The sequence below is a fragment of the Cimex lectularius genome, unplaced genomic scaffold (genome assembly GCF_000648675.2).
Source record: "Cimex lectularius strain Harlan isolate CLEC.00 unplaced genomic scaffold, Clec_2.1 scaffold424, whole genome shotgun sequence".
NCBI classification, from domain to species: domain Eukaryota; kingdom Metazoa; phylum Arthropoda; class Insecta; order Hemiptera; family Cimicidae; genus Cimex; species Cimex lectularius.
Window position 1 is genome coordinate 175,336 of NW_019393022.1, and position 24,408 is coordinate 199,743.

Below are 24,408 nucleotides of genomic sequence, written 5' to 3' on the forward strand. Positions count from 1 at the left end.
TATATAGTTAAGACTTCATTAAAGGTTAAACATAAAAGTGTAGCACTAAGCACACTGCCCTGTGGTACTCCATTTTCCTGAGCAAAGCTCCCTGAGTAAGCGGAGCCACTTCTCATACGAAAACTTCTTCTGTCTAGAAAGTTAGGTATCTTGCATTAAAGTCTAAAATCAACCGCCTTCTCGAAGAGGGTGTCATAGAACCGATTTCTTCGCATTATACCTCCCCATGCTTTGTGGTACCAAAGAAACCAAATAGAGGTATGTCCAAGGACTTTCGTTTGGTCATCGACTACAGAGATCTCAATGCAAAAATCCAATATGTATCCCAACAGACCCCTACCATTGAGGAAGCAATGATTCATTTGCGTGCTGGTTTTTTTTTCTCAGTTTTTGACCTTAAAAGCGCTTACCATCAGATACCGATAAGCGAAAACGCCAAAAAATTAACAAGTGTTCAAGTTCCCTGGAACACATATGCGTTCCGAAGAATACCCTTCGGCCTAGCTACGGGTGGCCAGATTTTGACTATTCTGAAGGAAAAGATTTTTGGGGATTTAATTTATGATTGTTTATTTTTTTATTTCGACGATCTGGTCATATATTCGAATTCATATGAAGAGCATTTGCAACATTTACAGTTAATTTTTGAACGCTTGAGAAGTGCAGGACTTACTATCAACCCACAGAAAATGCAATTAGCCCAAAGAAGAATAGATTTTTTTGGGCATACGATAGAACATCGGAAGGTATCGGTAGGCCCTGCACGTGTCAACGCAATCTTGAAAATTCCGAAACCACAAACGCCAAAACAGATTGCCCAATTCTTAGGAGCTTTCAATTTTTTTGGACGCTTCATTCCAGATTTAGCAAAAATAGCCAAATCATTAAACGATTTAAGGAAAAGAGACTCTCGTTTAATTTGGTCGGTGTAATGTGAAAAATCATGGAATACTTTACGCCGAAGATTAACTACACCCCCTGCTTTAAAAACACCAGATTTTTCAAAACCATTTTCCTTGTTCTGTGACGGCTGTAAGATGGGAGTTTCTGCCTAACTGGCGCAGAAGATCGATCGGGGTTGGCAACCAGCAGCCTTCACCTCCAGAAAGCTCAAGCAGTCGGAGCAAAACTATTCAGCTTTCGACCTAGAAGCCCTTGCAATAGACTTTGGACTAAAAAAAAATAGGGATCACAAAGCATTAACAACCATTGTTAATATGCAGGGTCTTGGAGGGCGCCTCGAGCGTTTTGTTACCCATCTTATGTCCTTTAGGTACAAGGTTGTACACATAAATGGAAAAAAAATCGATTGCTGATTATCTGTCACGCAATCCCATAGATGATTCGAAAGAGGACGAGGACAAGGAAATAGAAGAAAATTTATATGTTTTAAAGTCCAATCCAGAAATTTTTAAAAACTTTAAACAGGATCAAGAAAGGGACCCAGACATAAGTGATATAAAAATAAAATAAAGCAGGGAGGGATGAAAAAAAAATTTTCTAAAGAAATCAGTGTTATATTACGAAATAGGAAAAAATAAATATCGCGCGGTAGAACCAAAATCATTACGGGATATAATTTTTAAATATTACCACTCCTGCTAGTTGGAGGCCACCTTGGTATATCTAGGACGATAAACAAGATTCGAGACCTCTTTTATTTTCCTAACCTGATACGCTTTGTTATAGAAAATGTAAAACAGTGCATAACATGTGCAAAAGTGAAATCGGTTCAAGCTTTACCGGGAGGAAATTTAAACAGCTATGAAGCCGAAAGACCCGGGGAGAGGCTGTTTATTGACTTAGCTGGCCCACTACCGATTAGCCAAGGTTTCCGTTACGCATTTATTGCGGTTGATGATTTTTCGAGGTTTATGATTCAGTCTCCACTACGAAATGCTACTGCAGTCTCGGTTATAACTAAATTGAAGGAGATTTTTGGTAATTTCGGATACTGGTAGAAAGTTATTTCGCATAACGCGGCTATCTTCCATTCAAAAGCCTACACCGAATTTTTGTTTGACCATGGATTAATTCGCACTACTTAATACGGTATTACCTCAACCCCAGTAAAGCCGAAAGCTGTTTGAGAGACTTAAAAACGGCTTTAGTAGCATACTACCAATCTTAATAATTGTACCACTAACACGGACTCCAAAATCCAAGCTAGACGGGAGATCATCCAAGAATATGGAAAAGAGTAAAGGGCTTAGGACACATCCTTGTCTCACACCACAAGATACCTCAAAAAATTCGGAAATACCCCTTACCCCCTGACCGCACTCTTAGTCTGTGAGAGAATTGCCTTCCCGACCCTTATAAACTGACTAGTCACTAGATACTCCCAAATTACCGAGTTTCAGAAAGAGGACTCTTCTATCAACACAATCGAAAGCCGCCCTGAAATCGACAAAGAAAGAGTACAACTTCTTTAGTTTTGAAAATGACAAATTAACAAGATTATGAAGAATGAATATAAATGTCAGAAGTGGAGAAGCCCTTACGGAAGCCTACCTGACATTCACTTAGAAGATTGTTAGAAGACCCAAAATATTCCAGTCGCCTCAGGAGCATTCCCGAAAATATTTTTGAAACTGCGTCTAAGCAAGAAATTCCTCTATAGTTAGATGGAATGTCCACATCCCCATTCTTAAAGAGAGGAAATATAATTGACCTACCAAAAGAAGGAGGAACAACACCTGACTCATAAATAAAATTAAATAAGGAAAGGAGGCGTTCTAAAAAACAGTCTGGAGCATTTTGGTAAACTTCGTAGAGAATCGAGTCAAGACCTGGGGTTTTTTCGACTTGAGGTTAACCAGTACTGATTTTAATTCCGCGAATGTGAAGGAGGCATCTATCGCGTCATTCCAAAACAGGTGTTCAGTAAAGGAAATTGATGTCTTCAGGGGCGGGTTAAGTAAGGCGCCGAAATGAGAAACCCAGGAATCTAATGTAATATCTGAGCCACAAATAAAATTCTTGCTTTTGTATAAGTTGACCAATCTCCAAAACTCGCTAGCATCCTTTGTAAGAGAGAACCGATCAACAACCAAGGAAAAAAATTGTTTTCTTTTGTTAACACAAAGAGTTTTATATTTTTTATTAGCAAAAAGATAATTTCTTCTAATAACGCTTGAGTTTGTACTACGGAAGAGGTTTAGTAAGTCTAATACTTTATTGCGCATCCGCAAACATTCAAAGTCAAACCAGGCATTTTTTCTTTCTAACACAGGACGATTGCCCACACTACAACCTGAAAAAGCCTCTTTCATTAGACCGGTCAGGGAGTTTAGCATATTTTGAGTGGTATCGAAAGGGACCAGCGCCAAATTACTAGATAATATTTGTAGCTTGCACTTATAAATTTGTGAAAAATTTTCCTGCCACTTTAGTCTAGAAAGGGGGGGGAAGAGTAGTTGTTTGCAAAAGTTCCGCGTCGCTTAAATCAGTATCTACTCCTCTTATTATTCCCTCGCTAATGGTCAGAAATGACGGAATATACGCCCTAAAATCATTTTTTAGTTAATATTCAGACTTAACTATTATGTTTGCCGCTTGGTATGGTTAGAATGAACCTGATTCTGTTCCGACCCGATTTGTCTATGGCGATCACTTCCTGTCGAATTTTTGGGTGGTTTTCATAGATTAATTTTCCTAGTGTCATAGCATGCAATACTGATAGACCGCGTGCTTGGTCGTTAATTTATTTGGCCTCGTATCAAAGGTCGAAAAAAGATTTTCTTGTTTGTCAGAATTTTCAATGTTCAAACTTAGTGCATTCTCATCGTGGCCCGATTCAGGAAAAACCTAGATGTGGGACTAACATACTCTTCCATTCTGTCTGGACTAGAATCGTGTCCCCGCTCGAGGCGGACATTCCCTCTGGTCGACCAGCCGTCGACCGGGATTGCCTTCAACACTTATTTACAAAATTAATAACTAAATTCACTAATTTCGTGGTCCGCTTGACCAATGAAATCATTACAATTAATTAAGGTTTTTAGTTGAGATGAAAAAAGTTAATAGCACGAGNCGAATCCCTCTCGTGCCATTAACTTTTTTCATCTCAACTAAAAACCTTAATTAATTGTAAAATTAATAACATTAATATTTAACAAAACCGAAGTCTACAAAAACAGTACAAAAAGAAAACTAAAAGGAATAGCACAGCCCAAAAAATAAGAAAAAGAACAATAATAAATGAAGATAAAGTAAATTGATTTACGAATCTGTAGAAAAAGAAGTAGCTGCGGCTCTCTACAAAACAAGATGCGTTCCGCTCAAAGGTCGTGGCTGTACTGATAATGTCTGATTCGAAGTTTGTTTTTGAAATTTGGATTACGAGCCTTGTTTTCCTTCGTTTAACTTTATTATTTTCGGTTTGGTTGAACTATGTTCTAGTCTATTTTCTATTAGTGAGATAATTATTTGGTTTTTCCGATATTATCCGGTCCTTCGATAATGAGTATTGTTATTATCATATTTCCCTCCGCGTTGGAGTGAAATGCCTCAATGTCAGTTTCATTGTCGTTTTTGGATTTTCTAGAAAGAATTGCGTAAGGAAGTCATCGACTTCTTTGTCTCTTCTGTCAGCATAATTCACATTTCGTTCGACACGTGATAACGTATCAGCGACTTTAATATCAGTGCCCTTGTTTTCCTGATAAAATATACCATTAAATTCCTTTGTTAATTTTTAATAACTAATGTTTCGTCTAAGTTCATGGATTTGTTCTGATTTTAGTTAGGTCTACTTTATTTGATTTGACTTGATGATTTTTTGTATACGAATTTTCTAATTGGGAAACTTCGTTTCAAATTCGAGTTTTCGATTGGATAGGAGCTTCTAATTTAAATTCCGAACTTACATCACTAAAATTTATAATTACGCAAAACGCTTCATGATCCTCTACTTTTACTAGGCTTTCTGTTATCTCACAATTATTATAGCTTATATGGGGAACGATCGCTTCACCGGATTTTACATTTCTTATGGGAACTTTTATAATTTGTTCTGTCCTCGCGCCTAAATTACATATTCCAGTTTCGTTACTGGTTTTTTGATATGATATTTTCAACGTAGTGTGTGGCGTGACGAGCTGATTATTTTCAAGATCGATAAGAGCGTTCAGATATGTAAGAGCGTCTATGCCTAATAAGAGATCGAATTTTTCAAAATGTTTTAAAGAAATTTAAATATTCTAACTTTTAAATGTAAGCCGCTCATTTGGAATAGATGAGAACATGGAATAAATGTATTAAATTTTTCGGTAGAGTTTCCGTGTGCCGATGTAATTTTAAACGGATCTTATTTTATTTATTTTTTTAAGTGTTTTTGTTCTATTTCAGGATTCATAAAGAATGTTGTACTACCTGTGTCGATTAAAATTTTGAGAGATGGGTTTCTAAATTCTATATATGGGAGGCTTGCTTGGTTGCATTGTATCATCAAGTGATATTCGGGTAGAGGCTTGTGTTTTCTAAAAAATGATCCATAGGTTCCAAGCTCGACTGCTGTTGGTGTAGTGAATTTTCTGTGGCGGTTGTTTGGTTATTTAAGTGATGAATTTCTTCTACAGTTTGAATTTGGAATTTTGCTGTGAGAAAAAATTATTGGGTTCTCTGAACGATTGCCTACTTTGTATCGACATGGGTGTCGGTCTGATGTCACGTCCGTTCGCGGCTTGATTTCGCGGGGCGAACATAGTGTTTTGTGAATTCTGTGTGTTAGATTTTTTGTTTTGAGGGAAATTAATTGGGGATTCTTGCTGAGTCCCCGCTGAGGTACTTGAGAAAAATGAGAATATTGTTTGGGGAGTCTGGGTGTCTACTCTGTGGTTGAAAGCGAGGTTTCTTTGACGGATAATTGTCTGGTTCCGGAAGAGGTTTCAAGAACTGAAAATCATTCGTGAGGATATTTAGTGCTTCTGTGAAAATACTTGAGTTCCTAGTCCGCATATGTGAGCCTAGGGGTTGTTTTAGACCTCTTAGTAAGTCACGGAGTGCGACGCCTCTCGCATAGTCAATTAAAGTGTTGGCTTGAAGGGGATTGTGGTTTTGAAAATATGCTATTTGTAAGTTTAACAAGTTCTGTACTCGTTTATAGAACTCATATGGTTTGTCATGTTGTTGTGTTAGTCTAGAGATTTCAATCTGGAGAGTGAACGCGCCCCTTTTGTCGGCGTATCCCTCTAACAATGCAGTTTTTAAATCTGCCCAGTTTGACACGTTACTATTTTCAATCACTTGAGCTGCAGGACCTTTTATTTTATTTCTTAAACATGAATGCAGGTATACATTTTGGAAGTCATTAGGGTGGTGAGTATCTAAAAATTTGTTAAGTAATTTTTGCGATATGTGGATGAATCGTGTTAGAACGGTTGGGTCTCCATTGAATTCCGGCACCATGTCCAGAAATTCTTTTTTAAATTCTGGGAAAGCCATATTGGATATTTGTTAGCAATTAACAAAAATTTTCGTTTTTTAAGAATATGTTAATAATATTACAAACTTCAATGAGATTATTTTAATTATTGTCTTACATAAAAAGGAGAGCTCCTCGCTCCTCGACCATATTCGCTGGTTCCGAGGGTCTAGAAGTTGGATGTCGTTGTCCGGGAGGAAAGTTCATATGTGCTGAACTCTTCACCGATTGTTGATTGTCCGACTGCCGATTAACCGTTGAATCGGAAAGTTACTCGATATTCATTCAATAACGTTCGACAATGTCCAGTCCGACTGCGGCAGTTAAATAATTTCTTTTGTCGAATGCTTTTTAAAAACTTTTATTCCAGAAATTACAAATAAATACTGATATACATTCAGTTCTTTTAATTTACGAATCTAAATCAAATCTCTCCGATATGCTTTCGGGACATCTAACTTAAGACTAACTCGTTTGTTAATTGAAAATCTTTACAAAATCTCTAGAGTGGGAGAGAGTGCTGATGACTATCCTAGGAGTAGCACCTGTATCCTAGCATTGTCATCACCTTCTTTATTTAACAAAATAGTTATACTCGGATATAACTTATAATCAATTTGACCCGGCACACGGCCTAATACTGCGACTGTCTTAACATGCCATTTTTTTGATTCAGACGGTTTCAGCATTGCGCCATCTTCATTGAGAAACTGTGATTTGTTTTGTGTTTTTTAATAATAATGAGAATTGTTCATTGTGAATTTCCTATTTTTAAAATTAATTTGTAAGTTTTGTCGATGCAGATACTGCATACTATTGGTACTTGACGGATCAGCGCATGACCTATGATCAGAAGTTGCTATATTATAATAAATATATGTTGTACAGTATTGAATATACATGGGGCCTTAGTAATTAAAAGTAAGGTGAGTACAACGTAGGGAAGTGGGTTGTTTTATTCTCTATGAGTTTAATATGTCTATAGTGATTTTTATCCAGTAAATTTCGAAGTTACGAACTGTCGTCATATTTCTCTTTTCTTATTTTGTTCATCTCTGAGCCTTCTGTCGAATTTCCTCTTTTTAATGTTCGATAAAGTTTTGGGCGTGGAGCGCTATAGTTGCAACTGTTGCGGCACGGCTGTTGTGTTATTAGAGAACGGCCAAGGCCAGATAATGAAACGTTGAAAGTGAAGAAAGTGTCATCAACTCGATGTGATGGCCAATTTTTCGTCCCACTCGGCGCCAGCGAGAAGACCTCTGCTACCCTTGAAACAGAGGATAGGACGGGCTGAAATCCAAATAAAACCTTACTGTACTCCTGTAAATTCATTTTTTTGTAAGTTGCTTTCTTTTACACCAATGAGACTCAATCAATATCAATTATTAAATGTAGTCACTATTTTTTTTTTAAATTTGAAACAACTCATAATCAGGATTACCTTGCTTAACTTGTTGTTCGCCATTATTTATTTAGTAATTCACTGGACATATCACATTTGTACTTACACGGGAAATGCGTTATAATTTTGATGATGTGACTACCCCTTTCTCCCTAAAGCGGCACTAATTTGAGAAAATTCCAATTTTCGGATTCTTACTTTTTTTAAATATAAGACCTTCCTTTGTACCAAATGTTTTGTTTCTACCTTTAGGGGACGTGGTTTATAATTTTCATGGTGAACTAGAAGTTATTCTGTAACCTTGTTAGTTGTTTGTTAGTTAAACAAGGTTTTTCTTCTCGATGTGACATAAACTTCAATAAAATACGAGTAAATTGTAAGAAACAGAATAACTTCGATAGTTTAAAAAAGGTTTTACAAATCGACGGATCGCCTCGGGAATTGAAAGAGGCCGATAATGAGGAATTCAAAGAGAAATGAGGACAATTGTACAAAACGAGTTGGGTCCCATCGGAAAATATACTCAGCGCAAAAGAAGAAGACACAGAAATATTACTTTTGTCGGCCCTAGATCAGTTATGTAAATGGCATCAGAAAGGGAAAGGTAAAGTTGGAATTCAGAGATCATCGTATTACAATTAGCTATTTCACCGTCTTTCTACAAAAACAAGATTCAGTTTCATAACGTTGTATGATGAAACAATAAATGAACGGATTGCTCAAAGGTGGTTCAAAAAGTATAAAAAAGTACTCCACCTAGAACAGTGGTCGGCAAACTCGTCATCCAAAAGAGCCAAATATAAACAAAAATACAAAAATTGAAGTTTATTCAGAGCCATTTTTTGAACTTGAGCTTTGCTTTAGTAGACATTTTTATGTTAATAATTAGAATTAAAAGTGTTTTTTTTTTACTTTTAATTTATTTATTTGTAGCCTATACATACTTGTACATAATACAAATGAGATCACAATGTATATTGTTCACCTCTGGGTCACAGCACTAACATTGATGCCAGCACTGCACCCGAAAGACGCATGCCATGAGAAGCCAGCCAGTGCTGGCACTTTTTTAACGGATTAAGGGGCAAGGAGGTCTCGGGGCCATACTCGTTTTAGGCGAGGTGGTGGATACTCGGGATGGAAATATGTGGAGAGGACTCTAGCGGTAGGGTTAGGATGGATCGATAGGTTAGTATGAAATTTTTGAAATCGGGAATGGATCAGTTCGTGGACAAAAGGAACGTTGAGGTCTTTGTGGATAGTGAGGTTAGAGACGTAAAAAGGAACTTTAACGATCGAGGACTTTTGCTGGAAAGACTGGACACGCTGGATATTGGATGGTTTGGCGGAACCCCACAGTTCCACACCGTATGTCCAAAGTGGTCGTAGTAAAGTCTAGTATAAGGTCAATTTAGTGCTGATGGTCAACCCGGATTTTGGTACTAGTAGTTTGCATAATTGACCAAGTCTTCTGCTGAGTTTTTGTCTTTTCAGTCTCGTGTGGGGATTCCACGTCGGTCTGCTGTCAAGGTATAGTCCTAGGTATTTGACTTGAGTGGAAGTCGGTATCTCTTCATTATTGAGGGCAAGACTGCTTTTTCAAAGTGAATATACATTGGATACACTTTTCTCCGTTTAATCTTGTCCTCCACTTTTTACACCAACCTTCGATGAGCTCAAGGTGTTCTTGGATACTAGAGGTAGCTTGTGTAGGATTCAAGTTGGAGGACAAAACTGCGGTATCGTCCGTGTAGGTGGTAATGATGGTATTGGGGTGAGTAGGTAGGTCAGCAGTATAGATGGTGTAAAGAATAGGACCAAGGATATTCCCTTGTGGGACACCGGCTTGTATTGGCCTGATTTCAGACAACTTGTTACTTCACCTCACTGTGAAGCAGCGGTCTGTTAGGTAGGATTTCAGGATAAGGTAATAAGTAGCGGGTAGGAAACGTTTGAGTTTTTAAAGTATTCCCGGGTGCCACACCCTGTCAAAAGCTTGTGCTACATCTAGGAACGCACCCAGGCAATACTCTTTGTTCTCCAGAGCAGAGGAAATGGTGTCCACTACTCTAAAACCTTGTTGGGTCGTTGAATGATGTGGGCGGAAGCCGAATTGGTGAAAGGGAATAATGTTATAAGTATCTATATAGGGATTAGTCGATTTAAGAGGAGCCTTTCAAGGATTTTGGACATGGTAGGAAGAAGGCTGTAGGAGGGTATTTGGTCAAGAGGTTTATGAGCTTTAGGAATGAGGATAAATTTCCATAAGAGGGGATAGTAAGTAGTTCGTAGGATGGCATTATATATGGTGGTTAAGAAGACTATGGTCTTTCGTGGTAGGTAGGTATGGTGGAGGTGATTAGGTCGTACCCAGGAGATCTTCTATTTTAGGAATTGTGAATGTCATATTTTATTTCAGAAGGATGAAAAGGTTTGAGGGGGAGATGAAGTGGAATGGAATATTAAGGTTATCTATTACATCCTGTGTGTGACAGGCATCGCTGTTGTTTTCAAGAGGAGTAAACGTGGATTCTAAATGGGCTGCGAATAAGTTTGATTTCTCTTTGTCATTCCTGACGCAGGATCCATCACGTAGACGGACCAGAGGGAGTTTTCATGTGTGGAACGGGTTTCGAGGTGTTTATTGTACTGAGAAGATCGGTAAGAGGATAGTTGAGTACGAAGAGTCACAGTTATCCGGCTGAGAGTTCTTTTAAGGGAGGGATAACGGGTTTGTTACCATCATCTTCTAGCCTGACGTTTGGCGTTTAATATGGAGCGGCTGTGACTTGGGAGATCATCTTTACGGGGGAGATGGTGCGTTCTAGGGGCTGAGGATTGTGCAATGGAGTACTGTATGGTGGTGGTGAGGTTGTAAACAGCAGCATCAACCTCGTCGGCTGATTTCATGGAAATTATTAGGTTTAAAGAGGAATTCATGGTATCTTGGAAAAGTTTCCAGTTAACTGTGTTTTGTAGAAGAGATGGTTTTGTAGGTTTGGTGAGTGTAGTTAAATTTAGAGAAAGTAGTACTGGGGAGTGATCTGAGGATAGGTCGTGTAAACCCTGGATAGATGTGAAAATGAATGCAACAAAGAAATTCACAACTTGGGGTCGGAAGGCCAATTGGTTGGTTAGGAGAGATAAAGGAATAATTTTCTGATAGGATTACCTTTTGAAGAAGGCGTCCACGAGAATTTGCGACTCTGCTGCCCCATTGTGGATTCTTGCCATTAATTCTCCTCCAGCAACAAACCGTCTTCCGAAAGAGCTAAACATGGATTTTAATTGGGGAATGTGTAAAGGAACTGACGGGGTACAATGTACTGCTGACAAGATAATGGGTGCGGAGGAAAAGGGGAGAGAGATCGAAGTCACTTGATGGGAGTCAGTAGATACCAGGGAGTGGATATTATGCTGTAAGGAATGTCTGGCAAGGATTAGTGTACCGCCTTAAGCTCGACTTCCATTAAAGTCACCCCTGTACGTCTATATCATTTCATATGGAAGACATGTCGGTCGGTGAAGTGAGTTTCTGTTATAAGTGCTACGTCTATTTGTCTGTTTGGAAGTAGTACTTCGAGATCTTGTTTGTATTCCGTTTGAGTTCCAGAGTAGAACTGTGAGTGGATTGGAGGGGATATAATTCATCGGGAAAGCTTGGTAAGGAGTTCAGCTACAAGGGTAGTGAGAAGGGAGATGAGGGGAGTTATCAGTGATTTACAATCACTAAGGAAAGAAGTGAGATGTTGGGTGATATCTATTTGGGGTGCTGGTGGGGGTGAGGGATTATTGGTGGGTGCAGCAACACGAGCGTAGCTGAGATGATTGATGAAGTTTTATTCCAGGCTGACGCGACTGTAGTAGGGGTCGGGGTATTTGTTTTTGTTTTTTTGGCGATTAGTGCCTGGGCCTTTCTTCTGATAGGAAGTCCTGGGAAGTCGTTCGGTGTCATCGCTGGTTTCGGTTGTGCAGTTGTTACGTTGGATGCTCCTTGAAGGTGTCTTTGCTTCCGTAATTCTTGTAATTCCTTGTGGGTAGCACCTCCCTTGTAGTTCGCAGGATGAGACCCTCCGCAAATATCACAGGTTTCCGGCATGCTTATTGGTCTTGGACACTGGGCGAATTGATGTGGACCCTTGCACCTCACGCATCTGGGCGGATGATTACAGTTTGTCCGTGTGTGACCGTAGTCTTGACATCTAGTACACTGTACAATATTGGTGCGTCTTCGAGGTTCCTCGACGTTTATCTAGCAGATATTGTTCCTTGAATGTGTTTTCGGAATTTTTATTTTTCTCAAGATAAACAAAAAATAAGGGAAGTGCTGTTTTCGTCACGGGATGAAGAAGCTGGTGTACCCTTTCGACTTGATAGTGTTTACTCTGTAATTCTTTTTTATCTCGTTGTTTGACGTGGTTTGATGAAGGCCTCTTATCACCACGCGAAAACATTTATCCTCTTTCAGCTGGTAGCAGTGGTAGTCATAATGGGTTGCCGCCAGGTATTTGACCGCTTTCCGTATCGCTTTCGTTGGTGTTCAATAAAAGTCTTTTACGCTAGTCTGTCTATAGGGTTGACTAGCGTTGATGTTGAACCGTTGCAAACGTTATTGTTGTTGTTTCCTCCCTTTGGCAGTTTACTTTTTGGGGAGGATGGGGCACTCGTGCTTTTTTTATGCTGCCTTTTTATCCTGCCTCTCGTGATGCTGATTGAGTGTGAGTCGGATTCCAGCACGGTGAATTGCTCCTTGTCCATTGCGGGCGGAAGATCCTCTTGCGAGCGAATTAAAAATATATTTTCGAGCTTGTCTTTGCTGAATATGTCTTAGTTTAATTAACGGTACATTAAATAAAACTTAGTATAATTCTTATATAAAGATAATATTTATTTAATAATATAACAAGTTAAATAATATAAAACGTATCCTTAAAAAAAATATTATATATTCCACTAATGAGAACAATGGCCTTGCATTTCCCTGGAAAGTAGGGTTAAGTCAGGTTTGTATGTTCTTTTTATTTTTAGGCACGATTTCAAGTTGTCATGGATAAACCGGTTTCTTAATCTACTCTTGATAATGTTCAAGCTTGAAAATTATTGTTCGCATAAATATGTACACCCAAATAAGAAAAGTACAGCAAACGGTAGTTTCTTCAGTTGATCATCATCAACAAGGTGTTAAAAATCAACATATCTTCCCTCGCTAGATCTTTCAAAGCAGACCATTTGTGCTGCAAATTTATTTCACATTTATTTTTCACTAATAGCTGTAAATCGTTATAAAGACGCTCAAATTTTGAGCTCCAAAATTCTTTATTTTTTAAATTCAGCAACTGCATTTCATAGCTGCCAATATTAATATTAAAGAGCAAAAAATTAATTTATGTTACCGTGGCATTCAGAGGTTTTTTTAAACAAAGACTAGCGTCGCTTTGTTGTTCCTAAAGTCTTTGAACCTGATGAGCAAATTCTTCAGGAAATGTCTGATGAAGAAAATCTCCCTAAAGTTAGAGCGCTTATCAGTTGAGGGGCTAATATCGATACTGAAAGGGAGGTAAAACACCACTAGATATTGGTAAAGAAAAACTTAGAAGACTTAGTAAAAATGAAGAATGTAGTGATGTTGTGCAGTGCTTAGAAAAACTTAATCAAGAAAGAGAAAAGCCTGTACAACGCAGACGCCGTTATCACCATGGAGATCATGCTCGTCATCATATGTCAAGAAAACCACTTTCTATAGACCAACCTAAGATAGCAGCAAGCTGTACAACAAGACCTTCTTCATGGATAAACGGTCTATCTGGTTGGGTGCAAAGCTCTGTGGGTGGATTATTTTATTCTAGAACTTCTTTACCTGAGGAAATATAAAATACTGCAAGTTCAATACGACAAGTTGATAAGCAATTTGCCAAAGCTTTAAAAAAACAAATATTCCACTAATGAGAACAATGGCCTTGCATTTCCCTGGAAAGTAGGGTAAGTAGGGTAGGGGTAAGTAATAGTAGTTCAACAGTACCGCACTCCCATCTGATGGTATAGATAAAAAACAAGAAAATGGAGGTTTCTTTCGAGACAACATTGATTATGTAAATGCAAATATAAAACAAATGCGTGAAAGGCAAACACCTGTTAAATTTAAACCTAGTGCCGAAGTAAAAGAGCTGCAGCCAAGAAGACAAAGAGCCGCATGCGCTCTCGAGCTGCCGTTTGCCGACCACTGACCTAGAACAAAGCATGACATTTTGTTGGTGAATATTCGGGTTTTGCGTCAATGGGAGAGGGTAATTTGTATGCAGCCAAATTTATGTTACGAATGGTATGACTTCCCCGTTTTACCTGTGCAGGATCCATTTTTTGTCGCAGGTCCTAATCCAGGCAAAAACGTCACCGTGTCTTCCAAGTCGATGTAAGCTGTAGCAAATGATTTCATAGCTTACATACATTTAACATTGGCATGCTCCTGACTGGCTCGAATGCGGTCCGAAAGCTTCCCTCAATTCGTCGTCATTCAAGTGAGAAGGGCTACCAGACAGTGGTTCATCTTCAGTCCACTCATTTCCAGAAGCAAACTTTTGAACCACTTTTTGGCAGTGCGCCCAGTTTAATAACCGAACGCAGTGCAAAATTTACGAGCTGTCAAGGTCGACTTAGCGCCGAATAGAAATTCGTAAATTTGGCACGCATGAATTATCTGTTTCGAAGCCCTTTAATATTTTATAGGTAAGTGGGAAAAATTAAGATTTTGGTTCAAATGTACAGGTTGCGATTAACTTCTGTTCATCCTCCTATATTTTTATTGGGTCGTTTTGTGAAAAACCCAGATACGTAGATTTTTATTTTTTGTCTAATATCTCATGACCCAAAAAATTTCTGATCCAATTCTCTAAGATAACGGGATGGGAACTTAACTATTTCAAATGATAAGATAGTATACTATCACTATACTTTTTTGAAAGGATTTTATACGCTGAATTGAACGGTGCAAACGGTTTTAAATACTTTTTGTCTATTTTCTCCTGGCCGAAATAGTTCTGTTCTAACTCTCAGAATAACGAGGTACGGGTAAAACTCACCTAAACGCGAATCAGCATGATGTAAATTTCGGTCCGCTTTTCCCAAAAAAACGGAATCATCTCCAATTTTTCTTGTAACTATGAAACATGTTGAACAATTTGCCCAGTAAGTCAAATAACGTAAAAATTAAACTTAAGTATGATGGATTTTATGATAAGCGTTATCAAAATAAAACAAGTTATTAAAATAATTCAATTTTTTTATTATTCGAAAGCCTTAAAGGTAAATACACTTATAAAATCTATTATTTTTTGTTTTATTCTTGAAAGACCGTTTTATTATTACTGTTATGATCAGAAACAACAAAATATACAACGTACGTGGAAATTTTTATGAGGAAAAAAATACTTCGCAGTTTTCTACTCTTAATCAGTACAAACCGTGTGGTTGTAACAATTGTAATAATGAAGAAATATATAATTGAATATAAATTTTATTTTCAATTTCGTGCGAGTTTTATTTTTGAAATCTTTGTTGATCTCATTTTTAAAAGAGATTAGTACGTTTTGTTAGTTACATAAGTTTTGATTCTTCCATCCCAACGGCGTATTGTTTTATGAAAACTCGATAAAAAATAATTTAATAATAAGACTGTGATTTTGTTTTTATTTTATCTAGTTAGAACAAAATGAATCAGAAATTAGGAAAATGAGAATAAAATAGTAAATAATTTATTGTAATTTCCTCTTTCTCTCCCTCCCTAACTCTCTCTCCCTCTCACTCCCTCTCTTTCTCTCTCTCCCTCCCTCCCTCCTATTCCCTCTCCCTCACTCTCTCTCTTTCTCTCTCTTTCTCTNTCTCTCTCTCTCCCTCCCTTCCTCCTATTCCCTCTCCCTCACTCTCTCTCTCTTCCTCTCTCTCTCTCTCTCTCTCTCTCTCTCTCTCTCTCTCTCTCTCTCTCTCTCTCTCTCTCTCTCTCTCTCTCTCTCTCTCTCTCTTTAATGTTTTCTATACAATTCGAGGTACATTATGTTCAGTATTTGTTGAAACTGAAAGTGGCCGGTGTAATTTGGGATTCTTTCACGATTTTCCAGAAATCACAATTTTATTGCGCCCAATTAACTCGATTGAAAGCGACAATTCAGCAAAAAAGCCCTAAGATGACTGACATGAGAGGTGTGGTATTTCATCAAGATAATGCTCGACCTCGTGTTTCTTTTCGAACTCGGCAGCAATTACTGAGCTTGGCTTGGGAGTTTAGCAGCATTCACCTTTTCGCTTGATATCGCACATTCAATTTTGGGGTGGTTTGGCCAATTGTTTTTAGAAAAAAATGAAGTAAATTCATTGTTGAATGGGCAGAACTGGCATACTCTCTACAATTATGTTGTGTACTCCCTAAAATACAGAGCGTTACTAATTGATAATTTCTATTATTAATAAAGTGTAAGCGCACGACGGCGCGGCGGCCGAATAATCTCTCAATATTCGCTTGCTTTTCTCTAAGCGACAAGCGATGAATCGGCGTAAGCGCGTCGCTACTTATCGTTGTGTAGGGGAAGGTAAGGTTCTAGAATTCAATAAACCAGAGAGCATATTCAGTAACATTTATTGTACACAATTCCGTCTCTTAACGGTACCCAAATTATTTCCAAGTTATGTTTGACAGATTTGAGGGGGACGTCACGTCATTCCCGTCCGGGTGGTCGCCTTTTCAGATTTGCAGCCTTTGTTCCCTTAATCGTTTATCCTAATTTGTTCCTATTTTAACAACTAAAAATTATCCCTAAGACGGGGAATATTATTAGCATTAGTATTCTTATTATTAACATTATTAATATTATTCTACTGTTTTTTTCTTTTGGCAACTCCATAGACAGCCTGTGGGCTATTGTCTAGGATGTTTTATGTACTGTATATTTTCTGTAAAATAATTTTTATTGTAAATAAACGTTGTTATCTATCTATCAACCTAAAGCTCATTCAATTTTTATAATTGTATGCTACAGACGAAAAAAAAAACGACCTTTTGGGGATCTTCAACAGTTAAAGTAGCGTTTTTTGGAAGAAAAATATTAGGGTCCTTCCTTACCCAATGATTCCACGCTTTTTATACAGGGTTTAGTCACAATTGTTTTGTTTGTAAATTTGTTTGCCATGATCGGAACATACGCTAAAAATTATCCGTTTTTCTAATAAGTTTTTGGAGCTAAATATATTGGATATACAACTATTGGTCCTTGTTTTGAGTATGGATACTTCCTCGTTGCACCATGGCTTCCCTGCTGTTTGCCATTTTTTCTTTTTGGGAATAGTTTTTTCACTGGCCTTCAGTATTGCGTCCGTGATGGCTTTTGCGGCATGCTCTATTCTCAGTTCTGGTGCGCGTACTCCTGGATTCTAGGTAGTCTTCAATAATCTTGCTTTCTAGCATCATTCGGTAGCTTACCCAATCAGCTTTTTTGATAGCGAAACCCCTTGCTTCTAGTGATGTATGGCCATTCCTTCCTATTTCCATCATTATTACTCCGTGGTCACTGCTCGTCCAGTTTTCCTTAACTTCCCACCTTGTTATTTCGTTTAGTATTGGTCCAGTTTCAAGTGTTAGGTCAATGTGAGATTTTTCGTTTAGCATCTTGAAAGTTGGTGGGGATAAAGGGTTGTTTATGCAGAAAAGGTTGTGTTCTTCCATGAATTCAAGAATTTTTTGACCTTTCGCATCAGTTTTTTTGTCCCCCCAAACGGTGGAATAGGCATTTGAATCTACCGTTATCAAGACTATTTTTCCTTGCAATTCACGAATGATTACCGATAAGTGACTCAAATGTGTTTCGATGTCGAGTGAGAATTGGAAACAGGCATTTATTAGGTAGAAATCTGATTGTCGGTTCTTGATCTGGGAGCATATGAGGTGGGTCATTTGCAATTTACTTAGGTTGAGGATGTCGAGCTGGTCACTATTGATCACGGTTGCTGCTGCTGTTATCCCATTGATTGGATCAGTTGTTGTTGTCCGCCAATTAACTATAACCTACTATCTTACCAGGGCTCTTGGATAATACAAGATATGCTCTCCTCAAAGACTTTTTGGATCAGCTCGTTCATTACTAATTTTTCGTGGTGTGCGTTGTGCTGGATGATTCTCAAAGTTTCTTTACTTCTTCCCATAATTCGTACGACTAATTACTATTTCGAGGGCTTTTTTGTACACCGGGCACTCTTTATCTATGGCGCTGTGTTCTACATTCCGTTTGGCTCGTAAACAGTTTGCGCACTTTGGCAGGTCTTTGTTTTTTGTCGGACATTCTCTGCAATCGTGTTTTCCGGCGCAGTGTGAGCATGTGTTATCCTTGGATTCGCATTTTGCCGAAATATGTCCATAGACCTGGCAGTTGTAGCTTCTGGCAACGTGTACATAATCACGGACCCTAGAAGATTTTAGGTTCATGTAGATCCTTCCCTCGCTTAGGAGAATTTTTCGGACGTTCGGAGTAACTTCGACTACCCAGTTGGTTGAGTTTCTGTCTCTTCTGCCTGTTTTGAAAAGAGGGATAAAATGTTTACTATCTTTGTTCAAGTTTTCGCAATTGTAATGCCAAAACGTTTTCTGTAGTTTTTCTTTGTCCATGTCGTTTTGCACATCAAAAATTATTATTCTCGGCCATTTTCCTTTTGGTAACGATATTTCCCAACCTGCTTTTTTTAGCGGTTCACTATTTATTATTAGATTCACTAATTTCGTTGCCCGCTTGACCAATTAATATATTATAATTAATCAAGGTTTTTAGTTGAGATAAAAAAGTCAATGGCACGAGCGGGATTCGAACCCACGATCTTCGACTTGATACGCCGCTGCTCTACCGCTTGAGCTATCGTGACCTCGATCCATGCTTTTACCAGACCCTAAAATTCTACTATCATTGGCGAAATGTAATAACGTCACCACTCCTGACTACATATACAAACAGGAGTTTCAAAATATCTCACAACAAATGGCTGCCCTGAAAGCATGTAATCATTCTTTCAGGAATAACCCTATGGTACGGGATCTCTTATACCCATTGAGACGTCTTGCTTAAAAGGGAAAAGAGTATTTTTTCTCTGGATCTCCGGTCACTGGTGGGTGATTCATTTGGTACATCACTGGCAATGAGAGAGCTGATATAGCTGCCAAGGAGGCAATTGCAGATGGGAAGTGGTTGTGGAGAAAATCAAGGATGACCTCATTGCGGCCTTTATGGAGAAAATGTATTTAAAATGGAAAAAAATCTGGCATTCAGTTACAGACAACAAACTCCGTGAAATCAAGTCTACCATACAGGTGTCAGCTTTGCTCTATCCTGCGACGGACTTCGGTTACCTACATTTACCTTAAGTCCGGGAAACGGTTCGCAGTTTCAAAGCCCACGTACAGCGAAATCAGCAGAGTACGCTGTGATGAAAGCGTGGGGGAAATTAAAATAAAGAAAAGTAAAATGAAAAGCAAAAGTAAAACAAAACCTTCTTGACCAAAAATAAATTTATTAACTTAATGTTAAAATTTATACAAACTAAAAATAAATAGGCCTTAAACTTTCTTGTGGCAATTAATAATTGATAATTTAACGAACGGAGGTGCTTAATCGGTGGAGACAAAAAACACTTACAGTTTAATCAATTAGAGAAGCTAGGATCAGTCCGCTGCAGAGATCAGGAGCCGAGTGTCCATTGCGCAAAATTTAGTTCACCTACCTTCTGTTACGGAGGGGGTCTTTTGTCCCACCTTAACGTGTCCGTAGGCGACCCCTAGCGCCTCGTGACACCGGCATGGCTTTCAACGTTTAGGTTGAAGAGAAGGGGGCAGGATATATTGAGTAGGTTGAGTGTAGGACACTGCCGGACTACTAAGGGTCACTTACTTGGTGGCCCGCGACCCTCCGCCTGTATACGAACCATTTAATGAAATAACAACAGCAAAACATGTTTTACTATCATGTCGCATATATTATGACTTAAGGAAATTTTATTCTCTCCCGAATACGCCAAAAAATATTTGCCAAATTATTCAGCTTTATGACAGGAGTAAACCTAATAAAGAAAATATATTCTTCTATACCGATAACAATAAGTAAATAAATAATTGAATAAAAAGTAAATAAAACGGAAATAATAATTTGATAAGAAGAACTAGTGTTTACTAGAGAAGAAACAATTTGGGGCTCAGTTTGGTTGGGTGGAAATGTCTAGGTCGGTTGGTGGTGTTTTTTCCCTATAGTTTGAGAAACCCCGTTACTGATTTACCGCGTACCTCACCCTCTCAAACCCATATAAAAACAGCATAATACAAATTCACGTTTCACAACACTTTCACACAAAACCACCACTATGACACCACAAGAATACCACCACACTTTATGTAAGTATAAAGTACTTGGTTCTTTTTTTCCAATGAACATTTTACCCAGGCCGTGAAAATGACCCGAATAAAGGTCGAAACATTTGCAAAAAATGAAAAAGATTCATATTTTAATGAAAAAGATATTTTTTTTAACCACATCATTCTTGACCGCTCTTTACGACTTCAACAAATTTATTTTACTTGATAATCCTAATCAAGAAAATATTTTGGTTAAAGCAAAAGGTTAGTTATCATTAATAGTAATTATGGTCAGAATTAATATCTAGAATTTGGTTTGGGATGGTTCGGTTTGGTTAGGGACGAACTATGTGCAGCCTTTAATAAATTCACCACAACCTTCCAAGAAACTTTATGGACATCGACACTACCAAAAACATTAAATAAACATTTATCCGACTCATTCCAAGACTCATTTATGATAAATAATAATGACCAAACGTCAAGCCCACACGAAATGGCAAAGGACAAGACTACCATCAGATAACATAATTTACCCTGCTGTCATGCTCACGCAGTCAAAAATTCTGACCCGACCTAACAACAGAAGTAATTTAAGAAACCCCGTAAAATAACCGACTGGTGTACTCGGCTGATCAAGCTTGTAAACGAAAAAGCCGTCACTTGTCATTTGCTCTCAGACGTCAGACCTGCACAGCGAATCACACAAAACTGCAAGATCCTCCATACACCCAGGTTCGCTTCCTTGGGCTTTATTGGATCACTTATCCAGAATCCACATCCATAAAACCCGACTAAAAAACGTTGCAGTCAATAATGATAGGGGATACACAGACCCCTTTCCTAGTCCGAAAGTTACATATTATATATTACATTATCCGTACATAACAAACTAATGTATATAACTAAAAACGGCGATGGCATCGTGACCTTCTATCCTGACCTTATCTAAGTCCCAACTGAATAAAAGAGAATCTAGCATTGGCTGTCTGCTTTCTCTACCGCCCGATGAAATGACAGATCTTTCATTTTCGTATATATGTACAGTTACTCTTGGGTCAATGAATTTTTTAAACTAATAGCAATAAATAATGTTTTATAAAACATTTCCAAAGACAAGTAAACAGAATTGCAAGATTATATTATAAAAAGTGCCCAGATTGAAATAGTGTAATGATTTATTGTTACCCCTTTTTATATTATTGTACTATATAATTTGTATGTATTATATAACCATAAAATTTCTGAAAATCAGAATTTCGCAATTGTAAAAAGTTAATCCCGTTTCTTGATTGTTTAAATAAAAAATAAAAATAATTGTAGTTTTCGTTATTAATCCAGTCAAAGATTGGAATGGTAAAGATAAGTGATGATTATCACACAATTTATGTTTACAGATGGCTTTGGGTGTCCGAAAGAGTTCGACGGATGGACGTGTATCAACGCAACTTCGCCCGGAGCTGTGATCCACGTCCCTTGTCCTTATTTCATCTTCGGTTTCGATCCCAAACGTAAGTCTATTCATCATTACATTATATTATTATGTATCATGTATCATGTAACAGACATGTTGTCAGAATTAAATAAAACGAGTGGAGAATATAGTTAGATTAGTCAAATCTGATTGATTTTTACTGATACCCCGACATAATTGTGATAAAGACTTTTATTGTTAGTAGTGTAGTCTTTTGTTTTAAGGCCGGCAAGCTATATTGGTCATCACCAGATTTCTCTCCTTAGCTTGATATTTCTTTTATTACCTTTATCGCGTATTAATCCTACTTTTTTGTTCTACAGCTGAGTTTCTATATTTTATGGTATAAAGTTAATCAACATTTTTCTTTATCTTATTAGTCTAATTTCTCTGTTACTTAGAGCCTCGTAACTTGTGGATAAAATAAGACAAATAACAAACACAAATACACATAAACACAGAAATATGATAGTCTGATTAGCATTCACCCGACCCAAGAGTACCTGATATTCCTCGGGGTAGATGGGGATAATTCCTTCCATTCTCGCTAATAAATTACATTCCCTACCAGTGTATATTCACACTACTCCAGAGTACTCGATTCCTCTAAGTAATTAAGGATACACCTCTCCATTCACGCTAATAAATGTATGTGCGGATGTAGCGCATGTAGAAATTTGAAAATAGACTCGGGATCATTTGTAATTAATAAATAAATCCAATTTATTTATGCAAGTTATTAATGAACTATGTAATTTGGATGCCCGGATAAATTTTTCTTTAATTCTTTTTGTTTACTATCCAGATATCCGTTATTTGAATATGAACAAGAAAATTTAGGTACAAATTGAGTGTCATCATTTTCTGTGCTATTCCCTTTGAACTTCTTTTTCACGAAACAATTTTTTGGGAGTTGCTCTTCTTCCTGATCCCCCGGGTGTTACGGATTCCTGAGGAACTGATTTATGAGAAATATTTTCCTATCTATTTACATCCGTTAGATTACCTAGATTTCCACGACGAGAACCTTATCCCGCTGTACAGGATTTAGTATTCTAGACGTCATAGAAGTAGCAAATTTAGCCCGGTATTTTTTAGAAATTTTATTTTGGACGTTAGGACATATTGCACAAAACTCTTTTACTTACTTTTCTATTAATTTAACAAATTCATCAGAAATATAAGGATCATTCTTTTCCGCATTTACTTGCTCATTCTGTCTGAATCAGAAACATTCCTGCTTTCCTGCTCACCTAGGTCCATGTTTATTTTCTATTATTATTATTATTTTATTATTTTATTTTGTTATTTTTATTTTATTAATGTTATTTTTTTACTAACCACGCTGTGCTACCATTTTGCCATACCCCACACGACGTAATTAAATAAAAGAAAAGGTAAAACCGAATTATTTGATAGAAATGAATTTATTTTAAACGATTCTTATGAGTGAACAAACAACATAAAACCGTCAAGGGTGGCCTGGTCCTTTTGACAGTACTGGCAAATCGGATATCGGTACTAGTTCTTCAAAAGTTTTGTTTTAAACATTTTGTAGCTCATTAATTTTAGCAGCTTCCCTTCCAACCCTAGCCGATTAGTGGGGCTGCCATTAAAGATGAACCGGCACACCACCCCCTCCCTACACCTTGGGACGCCAGGAATTGGAATAGGAAAAGAGATTAGTGTGGGGACGGGTTGTTACAGTTGTTACGGAAATAAAAGGTAAGATTAAGGGGTTAAAAAGAGCATGAGGAGTTAAGGACTGCCACTAGGTTCCGTCGGGGTATGGGACGCAGTGTAACCTCTTGAACGGGAGGGTTGGTTTGTTCTAAAATAATTAATTATTCGCAAATATTTTAAAGGAATTTGTCAGAGTATCAAATCCGAGTTTGAAAGGAAAGTTGAATGCAACACTTGCGTGGATTCTAACTAGGAAAATCCTTCAGAACTTAGAAAATATTATCAAGGATATGAGGGAGAAACTTAAAGCCAGATGAAGGATAATCAAAAAATTCTCAAACCTTGTATTACTTGGATGCAGGCCGTCTTCAGGGATAAAGCAGGATTTTGCTGGAACTTGAGTACAACCATAAAACTCGCATCTGAGAGCTCGTTTTAAAACTTACATAACCATAAAAGTCTCCTCATGTTTTTAGCTTTACACATTTGCAAATTTGTAATATTATTAATGGCTAAACTATAATTGTTACTAAAAACATAACCAACGGCAGCAAATTCAGGTGAACTTAATGGCCTTAAAATAATGTAGAAATTTGTGTGCTAATTTGAAAAACTTGTTTGTATGCTATAATTTATTTTTCGAATCCAGGTCTGGGCCATCGGACATGTTTGGAAGACGGCACATGGTTTCGGCATCCGGACAGCAACAAGACCTGGACAAACTACACTACATGTGTGGACACAGATGACCTCAAGGTATATTGCCATTGCAATAGAGATTAAAATACCAAATTTATTTTGCTAAAATTATGTTTTTGCCTGAATTTTTCGGTTCTGGTTTGTGTGGTAACCATCCTCAGGTTTGTGGGATGGAGATTGGGGTAGAAGTATATCTTCTATATATAGACGTATATCCTAGTAACATCCTAGGATTTATGATTATTTAAAATTTCGATGAATGGATCATGCCCTATCTCACAATTGGAATTTCCGCCAAGGTTACTCATTGTGGAAAATAATTCACGAAGTTAAATTTTAACTAAATCATT

At 37.6% G+C, this 24,408-nt stretch overlaps 1 protein-coding gene across 1 annotated transcript in view; it reads left to right on the forward strand.

Annotated features, from left to right (window-relative positions):
- Nucleotides 1-24,142, forward strand: part of LOC112128057 (calcitonin gene-related peptide type 1 receptor-like) — a 110,678-nt gene extending 86,536 nt beyond the window's left edge. Inside the window, exons 4-5 of the mRNA XM_024229830.1 lie at nucleotides 21,600-21,713; nucleotides 24,009-24,142. Of these exons, the coding sequence (XP_024085598.1) occupies nucleotides 21,600-21,713; nucleotides 24,009-24,142 (248 nt within the window). The remainder of the gene's footprint in view (nucleotides 1-21,599; nucleotides 21,714-24,008) is intronic.
- Nucleotides 24,143-24,408: the final 266 nt, after the last annotated feature.